At 46.6% G+C, this 23,693-nt stretch overlaps 2 protein-coding genes across 5 annotated transcripts; one reads left to right on the forward strand and one right to left on the reverse strand.

The window, feature by feature from the left end:
• Positions 1–80: 80 nt before the first annotated feature.
• dnajc5b (DnaJ (Hsp40) homolog, subfamily C, member 5 beta) lies at positions 81–13,413 on the reverse strand. The gene is made up of 8 exons (XM_062479300.1): positions 13,363–13,413; positions 8,103–8,234; positions 4,802–4,967; positions 4,649–4,699; positions 4,126–4,248; positions 2,002–2,215; positions 1,260–1,434; positions 81–394 (listed from the first exon to the last, which is right to left on the reverse strand). The coding sequence occupies exons 5-8, from the start codon at positions 4,230–4,232 to the stop codon at positions 309–311; spliced, it is 582 nt and encodes a 193-aa protein (XP_062335284.1). The 5' UTR covers positions 4,233–4,248; positions 4,649–4,699; positions 4,802–4,967; positions 8,103–8,234; positions 13,363–13,413; the 3' UTR covers positions 81–308.
• On the forward strand, positions 7,696–23,605 carry pde7a (phosphodiesterase 7A). 4 transcript variants are annotated; one of them, XM_062479297.1, is made up of 12 exons: positions 7,696–8,766; positions 16,892–16,952; positions 18,014–18,100; positions 19,244–19,401; positions 19,580–19,643; positions 19,947–20,143; positions 20,533–20,664; positions 20,803–20,894; positions 21,030–21,174; positions 21,263–21,359; positions 21,455–21,535; positions 21,644–23,605. In XM_062479297.1, exons 1-12 carry the CDS (start codon positions 8,629–8,631, stop codon positions 21,919–21,921), a joined length of 1,530 nt encoding a protein of 509 aa, XP_062335281.1. In that variant the 5' UTR covers positions 7,696–8,628; the 3' UTR covers positions 21,922–23,605. The 4 variants fall into 4 exon arrangements, with proteins under 4 accessions (XP_062335281.1, XP_062335280.1, XP_062335283.1 ...); XM_062479296.1 differs by having other exon boundaries at positions 7,697–8,766; positions 18,011–18,100; XM_062479299.1 differs by lacking the exon at positions 7,696–8,766 and adding an exon at positions 11,922–12,215.
• The last annotated feature ends 88 nt before the right edge of the window (positions 23,606–23,693 follow it).

Here is a 23,693-nt window from a genome sequence, read left to right on the forward strand (position 1 = left end):
TCAAGAATATGTGGAAGAAAAGTTCAGAGACAATTTGGTCAATTACAAGTGAAAATACAAAAAATAGATATATGTACATGACTGAATGTCTTTATTGCAGAAAAAATATATGACTTTCTAGACATAATAACCTCCAGTTAAGCGACTTTAACAATATTGAATTTGAGTATGTCCAGAAAACTAAATAACTGTCCAGTAACGATTGACACACTTAAATAACGTATTTACAAATATCCTGGAGTTGTAAATGTTATCAGGGCTTATAAGCTGGAGCACATCCATATTCCTGTATTCTTCATGATGTTTGCTCAGGTGTAGGCTCGTCGTCCATCACCAATCAGCTGGGTCTTCTCACTTGCATTGACTGGCTGAGTTATAATGGGGGTGTCAACATCTGGAGAGGAGACAAGCTTTTTATGAAGTGTTGTTTGGGGGGTTTGTCAGTCCACCTCATTCATACATGTACCTTTGGAATTTAACTTAACTCTATTTCTTTGTCAGGAGGAGATGACCAGCATATATCCTGGTTGGTGTTAGATCTCAGTACCCTTCGGATGCCAATACAATGTCTAGTAATGTCTTTATCTCTTGTCAAATGTATGGATCTATTAGCTTCTTATACAGGTGTTGCCTTTTTAAGTCTACAGTGTGCTCTTACAAATATGACACAGGTGCGAAGATGTGCCTGGTTATTATGTGTTAAATCTTAAAACATTGCACCATTTGAGTAGAACACTTTTTTGCTTTGCAATGTCTTGATTCTTCTTGGTTTAGATTAAATAAGTGATCACAAACAACAAATTTGTCACAAGCTAAGTGTTTGGAAAGGAAGTCGAATGCTTACTTAGTGTCAAATTAGTTTGCAGTGATTGCCGGAAACAAAAGCCATTGTTTCCCTTTTATCAAGATATGGCTCAAAATGACTGCCATGGAAACACATTTAGCGAGGTGACGCAGAGACTGTAATTATTAGTTATGTTGATGACTGCAGAAACATGAAAAGACCCTCCCACTGTTAACTGGCACTAGAACAATGGATCACATGCAAAACATCTGGCTCAAGTATCAACTCCACATATTCAAAATTAAATTGTGTTATTCAATGGTGTTTGCAAGCTGACTTATTGAGATTATGAGTTTATTAAAGAGTTACTGAGACTATGAAGCTGGGAATCTGGAATGTTTCAAGCAGGCTTGTTCACCACACAAGCGTGATGTGGTTCCAGACTCAAGCTTCTGCGTGTGTGCGTGAGACTCACCCGTTTCCATGTCTGTGCGTATCTGCTCCTCCAAGTCTTCTGGAGACGCGTAGCTGTCAGGGTCGTCATCTCCCGGCGTGTGCGGTTTACACTTCCCACAGCAACAGTTGAAGCAACAACACAGACAGCAGCAGAAGTAGCAGCCTGTCAGGACACCACACACTGCAAACAACCCCTGAGGACGACCAGATCAAAAACACAGTTAAAAATTCACGCCAAAAACAACCCTCTATAACTGGATGCACAGGGAGGGAGTGTAGTGTACGAGCAAACATGTATGTTATGGGAGTCCGATACATGCTGTATGAATGTGAAATCTTAAAGTTTTTGTTGTCAGGTGCACAGAACAACACAAGGTCAGACTTGGCACTGAAATTCTTGGGACAAGACAACGTAAGCAACCTGGCATAACATAACATATAACAAGTACTAAGAACATAGATTACATCTATGATAAGCTAAAACTGCTCAAATTGAAGCCAAGAAATGTAATGGGAAACATGTTAATGATCTTCATGACCGGGAGTCAGGTGGCTGAGCGGTTAGGGAATCGGGCTAGCAATCTGAAGGTTGCCGGTTTGATTCCCGGCCGTGCAAAATGGCGTGTCCTTGGGCAAAGCACTTCACCCTACTTGCTTCAGGGGGAATGTCCCTGTAATTACTGTAATTCGCTCTGGATAAGAGCGTCTGATGAATGACTAAATGTAAAATGTGAATGATCTAGAAAGAGAGATCTACAGACCTTTGCCCACCAACTGGACAGCAGGAAGTACGTGTTGACGTTTTCCTCTCCAAACTGCTGGGCCACGTACAGCCCCAGTGAACCATATTTGTCGTAGATGTTTCTCTTGGTGGCATCAGACAGGACACAGTGGGCGTTATTCAGCTCCTTGAACTTATCTGTGGCATCAGGATTCTCAGGGTTCTTATCCGGGTGATATCTTAACGCAAGTTTTCTGAAGAAAAAAATGATATTAACGGGAATTCGTTTATGAAGAAGTTTAACTTAACTGTAGAGGTGTCACAAAGAGGCAAAAAGGGGGATAGGGGTTTAAGTGAGGCCTGGAAGAGTGAATAGATATGGGTAACTTGACCACGGCTGATTCATGTTTTTCCTAGGGCCCAAATTCCTGTCAACAGCCATCCACTGTGAGTGTGTATTATAGTGATGCTCATACATATGTCAGTGGTAAGGGGATCTCCAGACATAAATCTGCTTGTCATGGATCAAACCAACAGTTCACGGATACTGTAGTATTTAATAAACATATATTTGTAGGTTGTTTAAAAAACAAATTCTAGCAATATCTTTTTACATCTTAAGTTCCACCCCAACTTCTAATGTTTGCATAAACATTTTATGATGCCACGAGCATGCATGCTCGTTCATTTTTAATCAAGGCAACCGGCTCGCAAACTGCTGCTATGATTACATATTCATTAACAACAAACAAGTGCTGCTCCAACTCTAACCATCTGAATTGTCCCAAAAGTGAATTTAAATTACATCAATTAAAGAGTACTTATGCAGAGGCATGTGTATGAGTTAGAAAAGGAATTCATTTTTTTAAGCCATAAGGATGTGACTTGTTTTAAGAACCTGCGATGAGAATTGATTGCTGAAAAACTCAAGATTACTGAAAATATGAATGTCAAGGATTCAAAACATCCATACAGCAGGGAATTAGGTTCATGCCCTAAACAACTCTTCAGATATAGATTATGAGAAAAGATAATCGCACTAACAGCATTTACGGCTTAAGAACTCAGTGTGACAACAATATATTCCTAAATATATTACCTGTCACCAAGTAACAATACACAGCATGGCAGCCATATAAAAGCAGCACTATTCTACTCCTACCATCAGGCCCTGTGAGCCTCCATTATAGCTGATCTCCCAGGTAAAGCTGATGCTTCCTGCGGCTGCATTGTGTAGTACAGGAAGTGGTAGTGTGTGCATAGAAAGTAGGGCTTCAGCCATGCAGACAGGGCCATGCAATTCCCAATGGGGGGGTGTGATTTGTTTTCAAGCACTCGTAGGTTGGCAAACAGACACATGTACACGCACGCACACACACACACACACACACACACACACACACACACACACACACACACACACACACACACACACACACACACACACACACACACACACACACACAGTTAGGTACTTCAGGGTCTGTTGAAAGGAAATAAAGGTAAAAAGCGCAGCAACAGGCACACAGAGCAAACGAGGGAGTCTTTTATAACGCCTGACCTACGCAGAACAAGGGCTGCCATCTGCTCTGCAGTATTAATATTTCAGTTTCGTGGAAGTCATATTGTATTCATGCAGCTGTCAGACAATCATTGGCTGTGATTATAAAAGGACTTGTATCAGTTAGTCTTTCTCCAAAAGTATTTTTTCTTCTTCGGTTTTTTTCTCCCATTACCTCCAAACACAAGTCATTACACAAGATTCTGTTGATGTTGCTACCTTTCAGTGTCTGCTCTGTTCTCTTTCAACCTCTTTCAACAGACAACAGACCTCGGTAACCTCATTCAACAGTCAACAGAAACAAGGTAACCTCTTTCAATCAACAAACACGGACAGTCACTTCATCTCCCCATTAAATAGTCTGTGCGGCTCCTCGTCTCAGTAATGACATTGCACCTGCAACACATGAGCTCAAGTGCATCGCAAATGTCATAGAAAAGGTCACTCCAGCCCTAATTGTCTAAATGTTAGTAATCCGTCAACCAATAGAGATGCTCGTATGGCTGTTAATTCCTTGTGTCGACATCGGCGGTTACACCTCTCATGACACAGTCAATGTTATGCTGCTGTGTCGTATTGTCCATTTGTAGATGTGTTTACTACCTGTAAGACTTTTTGATGTCATCCTGTGAGCAGGTCTTGTCCAGACCCAGAACCAGATAGAGAGCTTCTCCTGAGGTGGAGAGAGTGCGTTGCCTCTGCTCTGACATCTCACTTCACCAGCACCTGTTCAGCACAGGTGGGGAGACATCACCACAAGGACTTCCCTTCGGACCGCAGCCATCCTTTTTGAAAGCTCAACCACTCATAACAGCATGATGCCTAAACATCAGTTGGTCTAATGTTCCACAGCAACATCGGATTGGTACACATCTGTCACACTTGTATCAGGGACCCCATTAGTGACCAAATGCCACTATTGCACCTGTACGAGCACCACTCAGAGTGTGCTCCGAACACATGACGCCATACAGTTCCATGATATGTGGTTGTTAAGCTCCACTGATCTGCCGGTCTACTGTTAGAGCATCATGCCTATTCATTATTTACAGAGATGTTATAAATAACCACGTTGTTTTCTCAGCACAAAGAAGCTACCACTTGTACACACATTTCACCCACTTACTCTATTTCCACTACAAGTCCTGTGCTTTGTCAATATCTGTTAAAACAATGTCTCATATTGAGACCAGAAGTATGAATCTGTCATTCGGTGATTAATTTGACGTTCTCATTGAACAAACAACACAAGAACAAACAAACAAACAAACAAACAAACACACCTAACTGACGGTTCAAAGCAGGTGCTCTGCAGATCTCCTCGCCGTCTTCTGATCCTACCTGTTCCTTTCCCTCGGGTCCAGAGCTCCAGTCCTTTACCCGGTGAGGCTGTCAGGTCAATGGAGTCGGGTATCTACTCTCAGGCCCTCTGGATCAGTGGAAGGCTGAGGGATGAATAAAACATTATGCTTGTCATGACCTCAAGTTTCCCTGGCCCATGGTAATGGTAGATGGTGAACTGGGAGAACTTAGCGATGACAGGGCTAGCTAATGAGTGTTAATTTGCCACTGATATTCTTACTGGGTCTCCAACATGATTGAGTTCTCCAATATGATTCAGTTCTACAATGCCAGACTATTCAGGGCTGTTCATGTCCTGTTGAATCTAAGGGAAGCCTCTGTGGCCTCAATCATTGAATGAATCATTCTGATTCTGAATCATTCACTGAGCATGAAAAGGTTTCATTCTGCACAGTGATGTGCTTCAGTGAAAGTATGATTTTCAAGTTGTCCTTGGTCTTTGATAAGGTTCTATATGTTTTTGTTCAGCTATCAAAACACATAAAAGAGAATAGAAACAGACAGCACAAGAGTATCCTCTGGTGGCAGACAAGGGTAAGCTTTTCTGTAAAGATGAACGGAAATGTGTACGGTGCAGGATCAGGTGGGATATTGATAATGTGTTAATTCAAATCTATATGTTAGTGATGATGTTTAACTTGGTTACTGTAGTTATTATAATTTTTGTTATTACTATTTATTCAGTCACAGCTAAACATCTATAGCTAAAATTGTACTGTAGTATTGTACTGTTTACCCATAAAACGCCAAACAACCAATTTGATGCCTCTGCTGCCCTCTATAGGGGGCCACCTTGAGGGTGTTTCCTGTAATAGCGGTCTTTCACCGCTAGATGGCTCTGCACACTTGGTAACGTTTACAATCAACAAGACTCGTGATCCAGCTCACATCTGATGGATTCCAACAACACTACAAATCAAGTTATGAACTGTGAGGGTTGCACCTTTTCATTAAATTACAGATTTTTTGGCATCTCAGGTCTGGCTGAGTACTGCAAACATCTACTAAATTGTAATTCAGTAATGTTATTCTTATTATTGTGTATACAAACAGTACAAATTAAACTATTGGGTGATTGTTTTATAGTAAATAAACAGTCGCCTTACAATGTGTGCATTGATAACAGTGTGCTGGTTTGCAAACAGTTAGGCTGACAGCACTATTATCTTTAATCTCAAATAACTTCGGTTTTATAACAGGTAAATCAATTAAGACCCTGGGAGATCCTCAGACCTCATGGAAAGTCTCACAGGGGCCGAGATGGGGGCCAGGACTGCAAGCAGATACCTGTAGCCCCCGAGGGTTTCAGCAGGTATGCCACTCACCTGTTCATCCCCTTCCCTAAAACCCCCCTGGGCCCCAGCTGTGACTGTGGCAGCTAACTATGTCTGTCAAGGGACATGTGTGTGTGTGTGTGTGATGTTTACTGATTATGGAAAATATGTGCTTACAAAATGGCTTCCTTAATATGTTTTATACACAAACATGCACATATGCAAACAATACACAAACACACACACACACACAGGCATCAGTAGGAGTGCACGTGTTCACTAATCTACACTTTGGGATACATACCAGAGAGTCGTGTTTCATGGTGGCTTAGAGGAAAGGACTTGGAACAAATAGACTAAATAACAGCAACAACAGCACTGTATTATATTTCACATTGATATTGAGAGACATTTCCCTTTATTCATTTCTGCAATGTAAATTTACAGTACACTACTAACCAAATATAACGCTTCAACGTTATTTCCAAGACTGTCAGGGTGATTTTGTTCTCCCCTGTCATCGGTGTTGTCTTTGCTGAGGACGACTGACTATAGTTTTCGGCTGCAATTTTCCACAATGTTGCCTTGGTTGCCTGGAAAAGACACAGGACCTTGTGGCAGGGGGTGTGATTGTGTGGAATTGCATTGTGAGCCATGGAGGGAAGGGGGGGGGGGGGGTAGAAAGGAAGGGGGTGGTACTCTCATTATGACCTCAACTGGCAGTGAGCCTGACTGTTGCCATGGCGCGGCTCACCATTGTCCACCAGATCCCCGGCACGAGACAAAAAAAAACTTCTAATAAAAAAAAGGTTGAAGATGGTTTTGGGAAAATTGCAAGAAATTACATTCTTGGTTCTTGGAAAAGCATTTAAGATGGAAAATGACTAGCCTCTGACTCCCAGGTTGTATAGGATTGATGAATTAGCTAAGCCTTAAGAAAGTAGGTATATTAAAGTGTATTTTTTACTGAGCTGTTTCGTGTCCTGTTTGCTTAAGTGATAATATTCCCTCTCTCCTTTGTCCTCACATCTACAATAGTCAACGATAGGCAATTCCAGAATAAATAGCATAACAATAGCAAAACAATAGCTAGTTGATTCATTGTGGGTAGCTGCCAAATAGCCACAAGCAGCCATTTCCAGACAATATTAGGTCCAGCCTGTGGTTCTTAAGAAAGAAAAAAAACGACATCAAGAAACTGTTGCTTTCCAACTTTGTCTCGCGTTATAGAACTGTTTGTAGAGAGTCCCACTGAAGTAGTCTACAACTGGATGACTCATGCAAGGAAGGTAATCACAGGCAATGATGTGGACCGCTGTAGGGCAAACCCCGTTGTGGTGGAATACCCTTGTGGAGGTCCGTGCCGTCGGCAAATGACTGCTCAAATCGGTCTCGGGATCACCCTGAACGTGTAGCCAATAGCGTATCCTTTTACAAACGAATGACATACAACAGTCTAATCTCTATTGGCGTTGTATACGTTGCCTTGCTGCGATTGGATAAGCCTCACAAGGGCGTTTTTTGTGAAAGCTTCAACAGCTCCATCTTTGGCAGGTGGTGTGTATGCCAAGGAGGTTATGGTGTATGCTGAAACTAGACTGTTTAGAAAGATTAGGTAGTGGTAGAGCAATTTACGTGTCTTTTGTTTCACGTTCAGTTGTTTTATTTTTCAGTTATTTCCACCATGTGACAATTTACGTCGGACTAGTGCTTCTGATTGATGAACGTCGGGTTTCCCTCTGAGACACTTTGTTTTAATGACAGCGCTGCATTGAGTGAGTCCGATGCGTGGTGAAGTACTCGTGCTAATAATCCTTTAATTTACACACAAAAAAGAAAGAATACATGCTACCAGTGACTCTACTAGTTTTAAAACACTGAATGAAAACCACCGAACCACTGTAAAGGCAAGTCGAATATATTTTTTTCTAGGATTTCTTTCACCTCATTCACCGGTGTCGTGCATCAGTAGATATCCCATTTGAAGTGGTCGCTGGTCGTGCCTTTTGTTTTGATTTGGAGACACACCGGGGAGCCATGCCACGATGAAGAACGTCTGATGAGAGGATTTTTTTCCTGGAAAAGAAAAATGAGGAAGCGATTTTATAAACATACAGAGAATAAACAGGCCTTGTCCTTTGAAGGCCCAGATTTGTGTGAAAAAAGGAAGAAAAAAAGCAGCATGGTTGCAATTCGAATAGAATGAGACCAAAGGAGACGCGCGAGAAGAGAAATACAGAGACTATATTAATGACGAGGATTTTGTCAAGTTTAAAGTCAATGAGAACAAAATAACTTTACAGGGCAAGCATTGAGGATTTCCTAACACGCAAAAGGACAAATACTCTGCAACAATTCCCCATTGCCTGGCTTTCCATTTAATTCTGCACATTTTAACTCTCTTAACTCATTTGGTTTTTTTTTCTTTCCATTTTGAGTTTTGATCTGGATTGAGCTCTGTTTTAGTTCAATGGAAGTATGTTATCAGCTGCCGGTCTTGCCTCTAGACAGGCCGGTTCCCAAACATGTTCTCAGCCGGAGGGGAGCCATCAGTTTCAGCTCCAGCTCGTCTCTCTTCGGCGCCCCTGATCCCAGACAGCTGTCACAGGTATAACTAACCTCACTATTGCACCGGTATCGGTATATATTCAATGATTTCGCATCGCCTATTAGGTAAATGCCGGCGTTGACACAAGTGCTAGTTCTTTAGGCCTTGGCTGTGGAGTGTTTTACAAATTCTCATCAGAAAATATTGCAAGTGGTTCTTTTCCGTTTACCCACCATGCACACGTCACTTTGTGTGAATCTGAAATATCAACGTCAGTTTAAACTCCTAGTCTCTGTTCAATGCAGACAGTGGACTCGCCTGGCGATTAGCAACAGACGAAAGTGTCACCTTCCCTTTAAGCCACCACAACGGCTGTTGTAGACACTTGCGTTGAACTGCTTAGCTTACAGTTTTCTTGTTCGACTGCAACATGTGGCCATGAGGAACTGGAAGCACGATTACTGTGTGCCCTTTTGGTGCTCTGCCTCCACAGGTAGCACGACGTTTAATGATTTAACCAAATTAGAACCCTACTTTGCACTTCGTTGGAAAGTTCGTTTGAAAGCTTTCCTTTTGTTAATAGTGTTTCTATTGGTTGGTCACTGAATAGGAAGTTCCAATAATCCAACTCTGCAACAGTTGACTCATGTCTCAAATGTAGATCTCAAAACCGCTCCCCAATGTTGTCCATATCTTTGTCCATTTAAAATATGAAAAAGGGAATGTGGAGTCAACACTGGATGGTTTCAAACATTGACTTGCACATTCGATCTGGACTGTAGGCTTTCCGCTCCAACCGTAATCATTGAACCCTATCTCAAATGTCTTACCAGACATTGAGACGGTAGTGTTGAGTGTACGACCATCCATTAGGCCTTTGTCAAGCACTCTGCTCCACATAACCACCCATGTGTGTCTGACACAACATAGTTGTGGGCAGGAATCCTTGTTAGAGAGACCTGCATCCTGGTCTCCAGGGGCCTGGGGGGCTGATGTTGGCTCTCAGGAGAGAGAAACAGCCATCGGTCAGGGAACTGTGGAGTGGATGGATTGAATGACAGAAGGGCTTCACTTGTCTGTCCATCCGTCTGCCATCTCCCACTCCATCCTTTTCAACTCGGCGTTCCACTTCATTTCAAGCAATATGCGCCAGAAGGGAATTGTGGGATAGCGATGGGGCTCTGGTATTTGGCTACACATTAGGAGGACTGTTCTGGGCCAGCACAGTGTGACGAAGCTGGCCCCACCCCCACCTGCCACCACAACCTCCACATTGCCCCCACACACACCACACACACACACACACACACACACACACACACACACACACACACACGAACAGCTCTCACACACACACACACACACACATGAACAGCTCTCTCACACACACACACACATGAACAGCTCTCACACACACACACACACACACACACACATGAACAGCTCTCTCACACACACACACACGAACAGCTCTCACACACACACACACACATGAACAGCTCTCACAAACACACACACACATGAACAGCTATCATACACACACACACACACACACACACACACACCACACACACACACACACACACACACACACACACACAGTCAAACCCCCATCTCCCAGGATGAGACTCATACCAGATGAAGGCTGGATCACACACTGTGTGTTTACAAACACACACTGGGGTCCATTGTGTTTCTGGGTCATGTTTGTCTGTTGTCCCCCCTGAGTGGGCTAGAGTTCATCTCTAATCTGTGGGGTGTGCTCTCATTGTGCTCCTTTTGTTGTGAGAAAAAAGCGCTCGCAATGAGCAACAGGCTTTGTAGTGTTAAGTGGGGTTCCCCGGGAAACGAGGATCACTTGCGTATCATTTTTGTAAAGGTGATACTGAATATTGAAGTTGAGATGAAGGCCTACTGCAGGGCCAGGGGAAACGAAGACAAGGCTATGGAGAGGAAACTTTTCATTGGTTGTTTTCCTCCCAGACAAGCTGGAAGTCACATTGCCAGACCCCCTCTCCTACTTTTCCCCCCTGGAACGATTTTTTTCATTGGTTAGTATGGGGATGAGCAATGACACACACACACACACTTGACACATGAAGTAAACACCATTGCAGTGACTGAGTGTTCTGTACTGTACAGGCTGGGCCCAGCTCTTGACAGTCACAAGTAGTCCTTTGCCAAGGAGCAATTACTTTACTCTTTAAACATTGTGTTTGTGTTCCCTGTGCTGTGTGGGACCAGAGGGCCAAGGGGGGTCCTCAGTGTCCACTGGGTGTTTTTCCCTGTGGTTCCACAGCACTGTTTGTGGTAGCGAGGACGGGCTACCGTTACAGAGAGGCCGTTAGACATGTGCCCGGGCTCTGGGGGCAGTGGTTTGGCCCTGTGCCAAACTCCCAGATGGTCGGAGTTTCAATCCCCCTTTCTCTTTGGCTCAGGTTCAATCCCCCTTTCTCTTTGGCTCAGGCGTTCACACACAGACACAGTTCTCTTTTGGCACTTTCTCTCTCTCTCTCTCTCTCTTTCTCTCTCTTTCTCTCTCTTTCTCTCTCTTTCTCTGACTCTCACACATGCTGGCGTTCTCTCACCCCCCTCTTTCAGATGAAGACATTTCCTCTTGTAAACAGAGGGCGAAAAGAGTAGGGTTCAAGAAAAGATGAAGTCACCGAAGAATGTGTTTTTTGTGCTCGGTATGGATGTGAATGGGTGTCAAATATGCTGTTGGAGAGGGGTAGTGTCCGTGGCGTCAAATGAAAGGCCTCATTTACACATTGGTTGTGTTGCTAGTTTCTAGAAGTGTATTATACTGCTGTTAGGGTTCTGATATCAGAAGCTGCCTGATAAGTGAATGGCTTCACATCGTGACACAGGTTTAGAACATGCAAGCTGCTGTTTACTCTCGGATTGCCAAAGTGAACTTTAAACAGGGTGCTTTTTACACCCAGGGAGAGAAATTCGGCAGCTTAGATTGGCACACACTATGTATAGGTCTTGGTGTATAGAGCATGGAGTAGGACACAGCCTCTGAATCATGTGGTTTACATTACGTACACACACTGAACCCTTACATGCAGAATCCTACCCAGCAGGGCAATTCACATTGCCATTTTCCTGCCTGTCTGCCTGTCTGTGCGTCTGCCTGTCTGTCTGTCTGTCTGCCTGTCACCACTCCTCTGATAAAAGCCATGTTATTGACATCTGTCATGTTGCGTGTAACTGAGATATCATAATCAGTTTGTAAACAGATGCCCAGTATTGATGGGAGCAGTTGGTCACATGTTTTACGACCCAGAGAGATATTTGTAGATAATGTGAAACTCTTAAATACACAGAAGAAGACATGGGGCGGCTAGTCTTCCTGTCCGCACAGGTTCGTTTTTCTGGGTACCGTAGGAACAGCAAGTGTTAAAACGGCACGCTTTTATTGGAAGGGAGTCAGTTTGTTGATCTTAACTGTGACGATAAGGTTTTGGGCCAGTGGCGTTGGATTGACGTAGTCTCAGGATGTGGTAAGAATGCTGAAGGAGCTTGCCGTTTCACAATCTGCCCTGCTTTAACCTCTCCGCTGCCAGAAACCAGAGCCTGCGCTGAACCAGACTGGGTCCGTGTGACTTACAGGGGAGGAGGGTGGTGGCTAGCTGCAGCTCTGAAGCTCATTCAGGATTTGGGTTCTTTGTGAACAGGACGCAAAGCTTTGTTTCCTCAGATACAGGCATGCTTCTCTCTCTCTCGCTCTCGCTCTCTCGCTCTCTCTCTCGGGGGGCCCTCGGTCACATGACCATCGTTGTTTCCAAGCTGCCGTTTTGAGTGCATCAGGCTGTGAGAATGTTTCAACATATCAACACACACACACGTACAAACTCAAACATTCCTTGTTTTGGTTAGAGAGAGCGGCCATTAAAAACACATTTATACAAGCCCCTTTTAAAGTGCCTTGTTTAAAGAAGCCTTAAATTAGTTTATGACACTTCTCCTGACGGTAAAAGAAAAAAAAAAAAAAGAAGCAATTTCAAATGTGTGATTAGGGGGGCGGTCTGCAAAGGGAACGTGTTCTGACAGACTGGTACCCTCCACACACACCCTGCATCTTCTCTCTAGAGTTTGTTGGCGGTCAGACTTTCTATGAGCAGCAGCTACTGTACACACACACACGCACACATATACACACACACACATGCACACACACCCTTCCTAGTGAAGTCCAGGGTTATGGCCTAGCACTCACTCAGTTTCTGGAATGTGCTATTCCGCTACACAGCATTGCACAGCCAGTAGCCATTACTCAGGAGGAAACATTCCGTTTATGAAGTCCAGCTTCTTTTATCTCTGTGAGTTTACAAACCCTGTGTGTGTGTGACATGATGTATGAGTTTATGCGAATACTGTTGGCTTCCTACTTGGCATGACCCCTGTCTGTAAACTGGTTGTCCTCAGTCTTTATGACTAGCTACATGGGGAAGTTTGATTTTATCACTGTGGCTAAAATAGGGAAGTGTGGGATTGACTGCCAACTGCCAACACCAGCGTACTGTCCTCCAACACAACAGTATAAATAACACATAGGCAGCCTTGGCTATTTCTATCAGTTTTGGAGGGTTTAACCGATTGTGCTCGTCATGCGAATGTCCCAGATCTCGATCTGTGATGATTACTCACGTGTGAGAGTTAGGATGACGTGCACCAAGGAGCCTATTCAACCTGTCTGCTTTAAACACACACACAGTGACACACACACACGAAAACAGATGAAAAAGAAACATGTTATTGCAGACAAAAGCATGAAGACACACCTCAGTTTTACAGCAGTCTGTCTTCAGGGACAGACGTGTTTACCCAAGGAAGCAGTCATTTACTGTCTTATCCGTAAACAGTTTAACAACCAAAACCATAATGTTCAAAGTCAAAGTTGATTCAACCATACCTGTGCAAACCCATGGCAGTAACACCAAACCTTCAGCTTGTTCTCAGCTTTGTGATTTAATCAAACATTTACAGACCGACGGCAGGCTGGAACAAGCCTTGCCTGTGACATCATCAAGGTGCTAACTCGGTAGCTGCTGTTCTTTGACCCCGGCACATGGTACTAAACTTGAGGGCAGTGATCTGATGGATAAGGCCCGTCTCAGATCGGCTCCCCCAGACGTCATAGCATGTGCCAGGGTCATGACCCCTGTAGTAAATAGGGTTATCCTGCTAGTAGGTTGCTAATGGACAGTGGTTGGGAGGAGTAAAGGCCAGCTGGGGTCAGCTGCTGACAACCACTAACTAAACTGCCCGCTCTTGTGACCTACCTCCCTCCTGGGAACAGATGGAAGGGTTAGGCTTAGGTTTAGGATTAGGGTTAGGGAATCCTGCAGTATTTCTTCCACATTCAACTCAAGGAGAATGATGAAGAAATGCTCACAGACTGACGGTCAGAGATGAGTGTGCAAGACCCCAAAATGTCTGAGGTCCGTGTGTGTGTGTGTGGATGAGATTGTTGGCACGAAGCAGCTAGGTGTGGCAGGTATGGCTAAACGGGCATGCAGGTGGCTTAGCCTTCCCTACTCGACACAATACCCACTGTTACCTTGGTGACAGAGTGGCTGCCCACAACATCACATCCTTGTTTACCTCAGGGTTGTTTACCTCAGGGTTGTTTACCTCAGGGTTGTTTACCTCAGGGTTGAATGTGTCAGATATGGATCCTAGGTTTACCTGTGACAGCCTGTGTCCCCTCCCCATCCTTCCACCTTGCCTGTGCTGTTTTCTCTTGGGACTGAACTGTGCATCGCTGCACACTGAGCCTACACACGCGCGCACACACACACCCTCACACGCGCTGTATTACTCACATGTTAACCACCGGTGGTGTGTGTAAACACAGTGGCCTGTTGACAGTAAAATACAGTTTGGCAGATTACCAACTATGAGTCAAGCTGTTTGCTAGCCAGTAAAATATTAGCTTTGGATTGGCCACTGTCATGTGGGCTTAAAGGACATACAGGGTCAGAGACACAGGCCCTCTCCAGACCCTCTCTGTTTGTGTGTGTGTATACACGTACCCTTGTGCGCCTGTAGGACACACCCTGATCCTTATCATGGCTGACGAGTGGTTAAGGAGTGTGTATCAGTAACAAGGGGTCATTAAGTTACCACACACATACTGTAAAACTGCCCCTCCAGCCTGGAAGCAGCTTCTTTATGGTTATCACGGCAGGATTATCGCCCTCCCATCAAAACGGTTTTTAACGCAGGCGGATTTTCGCCCCACCGAACCCTCTCAAACCCTCTCTGTGCATGTCGATGTTTTTACAGCCTTTCACAATGGTTAGTGGGAGAACATGGCTTCAAAGCGTTTTTTTTTCAGTCGAGAGGAGAGAAGCGAGGAGCGCCTGAGGGGATGAGAGGCAGAGGGGGAGAGAGGGCGAGAGCGAGGGAATGATAATGGATAAAAATCATGTATGCAAATCGTCTGAGCCCATTGACGTCACAGCCAGAGTGCTGTGCCATCTGGGGACACCCTAGCCAGCCAGCAAACCAGCCAGCCAGCCTGAAAACCAGCCAGCCCAGCCAGAGCCTCTCCTACCAGGGCCCACTGTACAAAAGAGCATGGGCAGAGGAAAAAGCACACAGACCCAGTCTGACCCTCCATAGCTGTGGTCCAGACAGCCCAGAGCATGGAGCCCAGAGCTGGGGACAGTCAGACACACACCCAGCCTGACCCAGAGAAGGATTTAGGCCAACAGACTGCTAGCCCAACTACAGGTAGGGAGAGAGAGGAAGGGAGAGGGATAGAGAGGGATAGAGAGGGAGAGAGAGGGAGGGAGAGGGAGGGAGAGGGAGGGAGAGGGAGAGGGAGAGGGAGAGGGAGAGGGAGAGGGAGAGGGAGAGGGAGAGAGGAGGAGAGGGAGGGAGAGAGGGAGAGGGAGAAGGAGAGGGAGGAGAGGGAGAGAGAGGGAGAGGGAGAGAGGTAATGTGCTGCATGTGGAAACTAGACCTGCTCTGGGTGGGGGCCAGTGTGTGTGGTGAGTTTGCTGAGCCAAAACCCTAATAGGAGTGTCAGTCCATCTATCTGTAGGTCATGCTCTGGCTCCTCTATCAACTGTCTCGGGTATCCCCAAGGGAAATCCTTACAGGTCATGCCTTCTTAATGCTACTACTACTTCAGCTACTACAAACCCCCACCCTACATGTATGCTCACAGGAGATGATCGGATCCTCTCCTGCTGATGCAGTACCACAACGGATGCAAGACTGTAAGACTACATTAAACCCATCAACTCTGCTCAGAACAGATGAACCTGCGTTCTCTCTTTGTCTTCACGCCGTCCTTTTTCCTGCTCTCTTTACATCTCCTTCTCTCTCTCTCTCTCTCTGTCTCTGTCTCTCTCTGTCTCTGTCTCTCTCTGTCTCTGTCTCTCTCTCTCTCTGTCTCTGTCTCTCTCTGTCTCTGTCTCTCTCTCTGTCTCTGTCTCTCTCCCTCCCCCTCTCTGGTTTCGCGTGCTCAGTAAGCTCAGGGAGAGCTGGTGTGAGTGTCTGTTTCCTTAGTGATCGTCAAGCTGCTTTGCTTCAATTTAATCGTTACATGGGGAGCCTATTACTGCAGGAAGTGAGGTGTGATTAACTCTATAAGGCTCCCTTCTCCTCCAGCTTCAGACCTCAGGCCTCACTTCCTGTTAAGTGACAGGCTACATGGGCCTTCACACAGGGAGCCGGCCTAGCTTACAGTGAGTAGGTGGGACTACGAGTTGTTCTGTAGCTATAAACAGTATACTTACTAGTGACTAACACAGAACCTGCAGTGTGTAACCTATTTGGCCAGTTCTATTTTCAAATATCGTAAGTACAGGGTCGTTTACCGATAATCCCCATGAAACTCTACACCACGTGGGTGTGTGTGTGTGTGTGTGTGTGAGCAGTACATAGAGGGGGAGTGGGGGGTGCAGCATGTGCCATGTTCTCACACTCCCAGATAGCTGGATGGGAGACACAGAAACGCACTCAACAGGCACCTTGAGATACGGCATGGGAACACTGTTTATCAGTAACGCTTCACCCCCAAGTCCACACACATACGATAAGCGTCTTGTTTGTGATGCCGTTAACGCTGTAGTTCTGTACCTTTTTGTTTTGCATTCTCAACCACAAGTAGATGACGTCTCTGGTCTTTTAGCTTGTTCTTCTTCCTCCCTGTTCTCCCCAGAGACGAGGAGCCATCTCCTACGACAGCTCTGACCAGACGGCCCTGTACATTCGTATGCTAGGTAAGTACTGCCCACCTCCTCAAACACACTCCCACACCAGCACAGTGGAGAAACTGTGTCTGTTTTCCACAGTGTGTCGGCTCCCACTGGCACACACACACACACACACACGCAACACATTCCACGTCAACACCACTTGCAATCTCAAGCAGAGTTGAGGGAAATGGCCTCTGTATCTTTTATCGATGTTATTGTGCTCACCCGATAACACAATGACCTAAACAACATGATACAGAGCTAGGGGACAGATGAATAGATTGAGACAAAGGGAGAGGGGTAAAGAGGATAAAACCGAGACAAGGACCCAGAGTGGATGGTCAATCCCTGGCCCGTTGATAATCTCTCAATCACAAAGGGCTTAAGCCTCCAGCCACACGGCTTTTTGAATTTATCAGATTTACCCCGGTGGAGATTTGATGTGAAGTGCTACTGGGTACTGAAGCTAGTGGAATGCCCTGGCCTGTGTGTGTGTGTGCGTGTGTGCATGCGTGCGTGCGTGCGTGCGTGTGGGGGGGGCTCATAGATCTAACCATAGAATAGAACCTGCTGTGGGAACACACAGCCAGTCAACAAGGCAGCGACCCTGACAGACTCAAACCAGGATCGTTCCCTCGGCCAAAACACTGGGCCTCCTGTCAACGACCTTCAGCCGCTACATGACCTTCAGCTGCCTAAAGTGCTTCTGGCAATGCAGTCAGCTACTTTTCTGTGAATGTCATATCTGTGTTGGTATGAAATGGGCAGCAGTCCAGCCTGGTTGAGGTTATAGGAGGGGTATTGCTGAGGTCATGGTTGTTTGTAGAAGTCGATTTGGGTGTTTTCATGTAGCGAGGCCTGAAAGCTTAGCAGAGGCAGAGCTCAGGGCTTCTGGGTAAAGAGTTGAACCGTATTCCTCTAGCAGGGCCATGGTCACGCACACACACAGGAAAAATGGGCCTGTCTGTTTCTCATCACAACACAATGTCATCCAGCTCACACACACACACACACACACGTGTCTGCTTCCGTGCTCGGCGTACAGCGTGTCTCTTGAGGACGTGTGTGTTGGTTCCCTCTAGGAGATGTGAGAGTAAGAAGCCAAGTCGGGTTCGAACCGGAACGAAGAGGATCCCACCCATACCTCTGCATCGACTTCCGAACGCTCCACTGTGAGTATGAAGAGCCCCACACTGCTGCTGGCCCAGCCCAGACCTGCCTAGCCCATCTCAGACCTGCCTAGCCCATCTCAGACCTGCCTAGCCCATCTCAGACCTGCCTAGCCCAGACCAGTCTAGCCCAGACCTGCCTAGCCCAGCCCAGCCCAGACCTGCCTAGCCCAGCCCAGACCTGCCCAGACCTGCCTAGCCTAGCCCAGACCTGCCCAGCCTAGCCCAGACCTGCCTAGCCTAGCCCAGACCTGCCTAGCCCATCTCAGACTTGTTCAGCCTAGCCCAGACCTGCCTAGCCCAGCCCAGAAAAAAACTTGCCGTGCCTAGCCCAGCCCTACCTAGCCGAGAAAAGATTGGCTAGATGGACCCATCCAACCCTGCCTAGCTGAACCTGTCTGCCTGCCTACCAGGCATGCTCACTGATAACCTGAGTGAGATGAAGAGATATCCCCCACCTGTACACTGTCTAGAGTTCAAACCTGCCTCCTCAACCCTCCTCTGATGTCACCAGACTCACTGACAGATGTTGTCACATAGCCCAGTTCTTTCACACACTGATAAAGCACAGCATGTGCGTGTTGGGCAGAAATATGTGACTTCTACGTCATGAACAGACAGGCCTCGCAACAACCATTTCTTTTCACAGTTGCATCCTCTTGATTTCTTCCTTTCTCCCCAGAGTTGAGTAGATTTTCCAGAGTTCGGATTAAAATACCTCACAAAACGACCTCATGTGAGCGGCTTACTAAGTGCCCAGTCTGAATGTGAGCCTTGCTTCATGTTGTCCCTGCCAGCCCGGCTGTTTTCACCTCAGACACTTGAAGTGTGTGTGCTCACTTCCTGGTTCAAACATAATGGCCTTCCTTAGAATGCTGACGTGCTTCCGGAATGGGACCATGGCTTTCCCAAACAGCCACAGTCTGTGTGTCAGGGTGGCCATAGACTGCACGACTTGTGTGTGTCCAGACAGTTGCCTTTTAGAGTGGGTGGCTGTATCAGCAATGTGTGTCTGTGTATGACGTTTTTCTACATCCACTCATTCCACTTAATTGAGTTTCATATCTAGCTGCAACATTTTTAATTGCAGCTACTAAGAGCTGTGTGTGTGTGTGTGTGTGTGTGTGTGTGTGTGTGTGTGTGCAGCCCGGCTCGGGTCTAGCTCGGCAGGTCCTGTGTCTGACAGGAGGATCCACAGACTTCTGAGCTTCCAGAGGAACCTCCGCTCCTCTCGCCTGCTCCGGGGAACACCCCAACACAACCGCCTCCCCCTCCTGGACGAGGACTACCTAGGACAGGCCAGGGTACGCACTCCCTCCCGCGCTCACGGACACACCCCAGACAGCACCGCTTCTTCTCCTGTTCAAAGTTCTGAGCAAATTGGAAATGAATAAATATGTTTTGGAGAAGGAAAGTGTGGAGGCCGCTGCCCCACTTGTCCCAGAAGTTCACTGTAACCATGGTTTTCCTGTGTCCCTGCAGTGCATGCTGCAGAAGGTCGGGAGCTGGAATTTTGACATTTTCCTCTTCAACAGATTAACCAATGGTGAGACTTCATTTCCCCCCCCAACACCTTCACTTGTGATACTGTTTGTGACAGCGTCCCTGTCAATCATATCACCATCAAACCAGACATACAGACAACAGTGCCATCTGCTGGCGGCTTCCAACAGCTAATATTGGCAAGAGGTTTTGCTTTGTGACATTTGCAATAGATCAGAAAACAGATCCGCAGACTACACTGTGATATTTATATCACATGTCTGCCTCCTGAGACGTGTGTGAATATCATGCGGCGTATTTGTGTTGACTGTGTATGTCTCTCGTCCTTGCTCCTCTCTCTCCCCAGGAAACAGTCTGGTCACACTGACCTTCCACCTGCTCAACCAGTACGGCCTGTTGGAGCTCTTTCAGCTGGACATGGTGAAGCTGTGGAGGTTCCTGGTCATGGTCCAGGAGGACTACCACCACCAGAACCCCTACCACAACGCTGTCCACGCAGCCGACGTTACACAGGCCATGTACTGCTACCTCCGGGAGCCCAAGGTGAGCCGGGGAGCCCAGCCCCAGGGAACACCACCTTGTTACATTTACATTTAGTCATTTAGCAGACGCTCTTATCCAGAGCGACTTACAGTAAGTACAGGGACATCATTCCCCCCGAGGCAAGTAGGGTGAAGTGCCTTGCCCAAGGACACAACGTCATTTTGCACGGCCGGGAATCGAACTGGCAACCTTCTGATTACTAGCCTGATTCCCTAACCGCTCAGCCATCTGACCTCCTTGTTAGCACTGTGAACACGCACAGTGTGGTGCGAAGGGACGAGTATATCTGATAGGGTTGCCAGGGCGACCTGCAAGGTGGTTTTGTTCCATGGTGTTGCTGTGGCTTGGAACCTGTGGTCACGTGGTGATCTGTGCTTCCTGTGATGCAGCTGGCCAAGTCTCTCACTTCCTGTGACATCCTGCTGGGTCTGCTGGCGGCCGCCACTCACGACCTGGACCACCCCGGGGTCAACCAGCCTTTCCTCATCAAGACCAACCATTACCTGGCTACTCTCTACAGGGTAGGAACACACTGTAGAACACACACACACCGACACATGCAGGCACAAAAACCTCCCGGATCACCGGCTAACTAGGAGACTGTGTGTGTGCGTGTGTGTGTGTGTGTGTCTGTTTGTGCTTTCTTCTCTGAGGAGCAGAATACCTCCGTTCTGGAGAACCACCACTGGAGGTCTGCAGTGGGCCTGATCCGAGAGACTGGGCTCTTCTCCCATCTGCCTGCAGAAGACAGGTCTGCTACTCAGCTGTCCTTCCGCACTGGCCAATCAGCATTCAGAGCTTTCTTTTCTTTTTTTTACCATTCACGTTAGCTTTTAACTGGCGTTAATGTGGTTATAATCCATCCGCTCTGTGTTCGACTCGTCAGCCTTAACATGGAGAGGCAGCTGGGCTCCCTGATCTTGGCCACAGACATCAGCAGACAGAACGAGTACCTGTCCAAATTCCGCACGCACCTGGACCAGGGAGACCTGTGTCTGAGCCAAGCCAGCCACCGTCACTTCCTCCTACAGGTCAGTTTCCAGTTGGCCACCAGCCATACAGCTGACTCTGGGGAAACTGCGGGCTCTAACCATCCATTGTGGCTCTAACCCCATGCAGATGGCTCTGAAGTGTGCAGACATCTGCAACCCCTGCCGACCCTGGGCGCTCAGCAAACAGTGGAGCGAGAAGGTTACAGCAGAGTTCTTCCGTCAAGGTACACCCTCCTTCTCTTCCATCACTGCTGTTCTCATCTTGCTCTCCTCTCCTTCCTCTTCCATCCCTTCTTACGGTCTCTCTCGCCCTCTATAGGGGACATTGAGAAGAAGCACAAACTTGAAGTCAGCCCACTGTGTGACAACGAGGCCAACTCCACTGGCAACATCCAGATTGGTAAGAATTGGGACTTTGTCCTGTCCGGTTAGGATGAACACCTGTCCACCACATCAAGGCCCTCCCTAAATCAATGAATCTGTGTGGGTGTGTCTGTCTCTGTTTCAGGGTTCATGTCATACGTAGTGGAGCCTCTGTTTGCAGAGTGGGCCCGTTTCTCCGACACACGCCTCTCCCAGACCATGCTGGGCCACCTGGGGCTGAACAAAGCCAGCTGGGGGGGGCTTGTACAGGAGCCGTCCACCAGCAGCGAGGAGGCGGAGCCAGGCCCTGCTGCCACGGCGACCCCATCCCAACCCACAGCCGCCACCACGGAGTCGAATGTCACAACAGCAGCGGACAAAACCAACTCCAAAGAAATACCTCAGGGAAGCAGAGAGTCCTGACACTCCATGTTTGCCCTTTGACCTTTGACCCCTGATCCATGGCCTTGGGTCCTTGTCACACTGGGAAGAGGGTGGGGAAGGAGTGAGTGTACCAGTCACTGCCCCACCAAAACCTGAAACCTTTTGTTGCTTCCTCCCCCCCATCTCATTTTGACAAACCACTGATTTTTATTTATTTAATTTTAATTCCTTTCTTTCTTTGACATAGAGCAATACATAGATACCTCATTTGGCTACTGCTGTATTTCCTTTAATTTGCTTATTTTATTTATTTTTCCTCTGTAGTTTGTAGGCATTACTGATTTGACACACCACTATTTGGATGGCGAATTTAAGGGAATAACAAGAACCGGATGAACACCTGGATGGGAAGTGCCATTTGCAAACGTATTGAATGACTTTGAAGAAATTGATTTGAAAACACCTTGAGTATTCAGAGACAAGCCTCGCTTTAAGACTTGACAAAAATGCAGTGTGTGTTAATGCATTCGTAACGAATATTCTTCCTTGTGTGAGAAAAATAATGTGATAAGCCCTGTCCTTTTGCTGCCTCTATGAAGACTGTTTACAGGTGTCCTGTTTGTTTGTTGTATCTGTCCCTCTAACAAATAATGTCCAGATTTGCCTTGTAAGCACAGATTTGAAAGAAACCACTTAGGTTTAAACTGTCACCGTCGAAGCCATGAGTAACGCCTAAGTCAGTCAGACAGACAGAAAAACACACCAGATGCCATAAATCGCTCCACCTCGGCTCCCTCGTGTTCCTAGCCCCCCTTTCAGTCCCTCACAGGGACCGTATCGGACACGCAGCTCTCACCAGGAGAGGCGTGATGAACAGTCAACAAAGGTGTTTCACAACTCCACTTCCTCTTTGCTCTTCTGAAAGGAGTTCAGCTGTTTTGAAGATGAAGCGACAGTCAGTCAGTGGTGTAAGAGCTGGGAGCAGGACCTGTGCCTCCCAAACCTGACGTTGAACCCTGGATCACTCCCCTCAGTCATCACACACGCATCTCACCACAACTCCACTGGCTCAGGGTACGCCAATCACCACCCGGAGGGGGAGGGATGGGACTGCAAGACGCGCGGGGGCCCTCTCCAGAGGATCAGCCTGGTTTTGTTTACAACTACTGAAGGCGACTCCCTCCCTCTACAGAATGTCTCTTAACCACATGCAACCAAGAAGACCTGCTCGACTGATGCCTTATACCTATGCACAGACTACGCTAAGTGACCAAACCAGCCCCCACTCCTCCCATGAAGTGCATGGTGTGGCTTGTCCCTTTTAATGCACTGTCCAGTCCTTTTGCCTTTTGTTGTAAGGAGAAAATACTGAACCCCCCCTCCCCTCCCAGTTCCTTTTTTATATGGAAAAAAAGGTGACTTTTGAACATTCCATTTCCTGATGTTTTTAGTTCGTCTACTTTGATTTTGTACAGTGGCACAAAAACAGGTGTTTGTATTTTGACATTCTGAACGATAACAGGTGCTTTTCTGATTTTAGCTGACTTGTATTTTTGTTGAAAGTGCTGTAAGACTGTTGATAACTGTTTACAATTTGTCGCAACAGCCATTTTGGGATGAAGACTTCAGCTTCAAGCCAGACTTTGTGAAGGCTTAGCCATATTCACCTTTTGATACATGCCTGTTGCAGTTGCCTTTTGATTAATAAAACCAGTTGACATAATGTGCCCAAATCCTTAATTATAGGCCTGACATGTTCTTTGACCTTGGTAAGTCACAACCCGATATTATATCTGAATCTAAGCAAAAAG

The sequence above is a fragment of the Osmerus eperlanus genome, chromosome 15, assembly GCF_963692335.1.
Source record: "Osmerus eperlanus chromosome 15, fOsmEpe2.1, whole genome shotgun sequence".
Classification (NCBI taxonomy): domain Eukaryota; kingdom Metazoa; phylum Chordata; class Actinopteri; order Osmeriformes; family Osmeridae; genus Osmerus; species Osmerus eperlanus.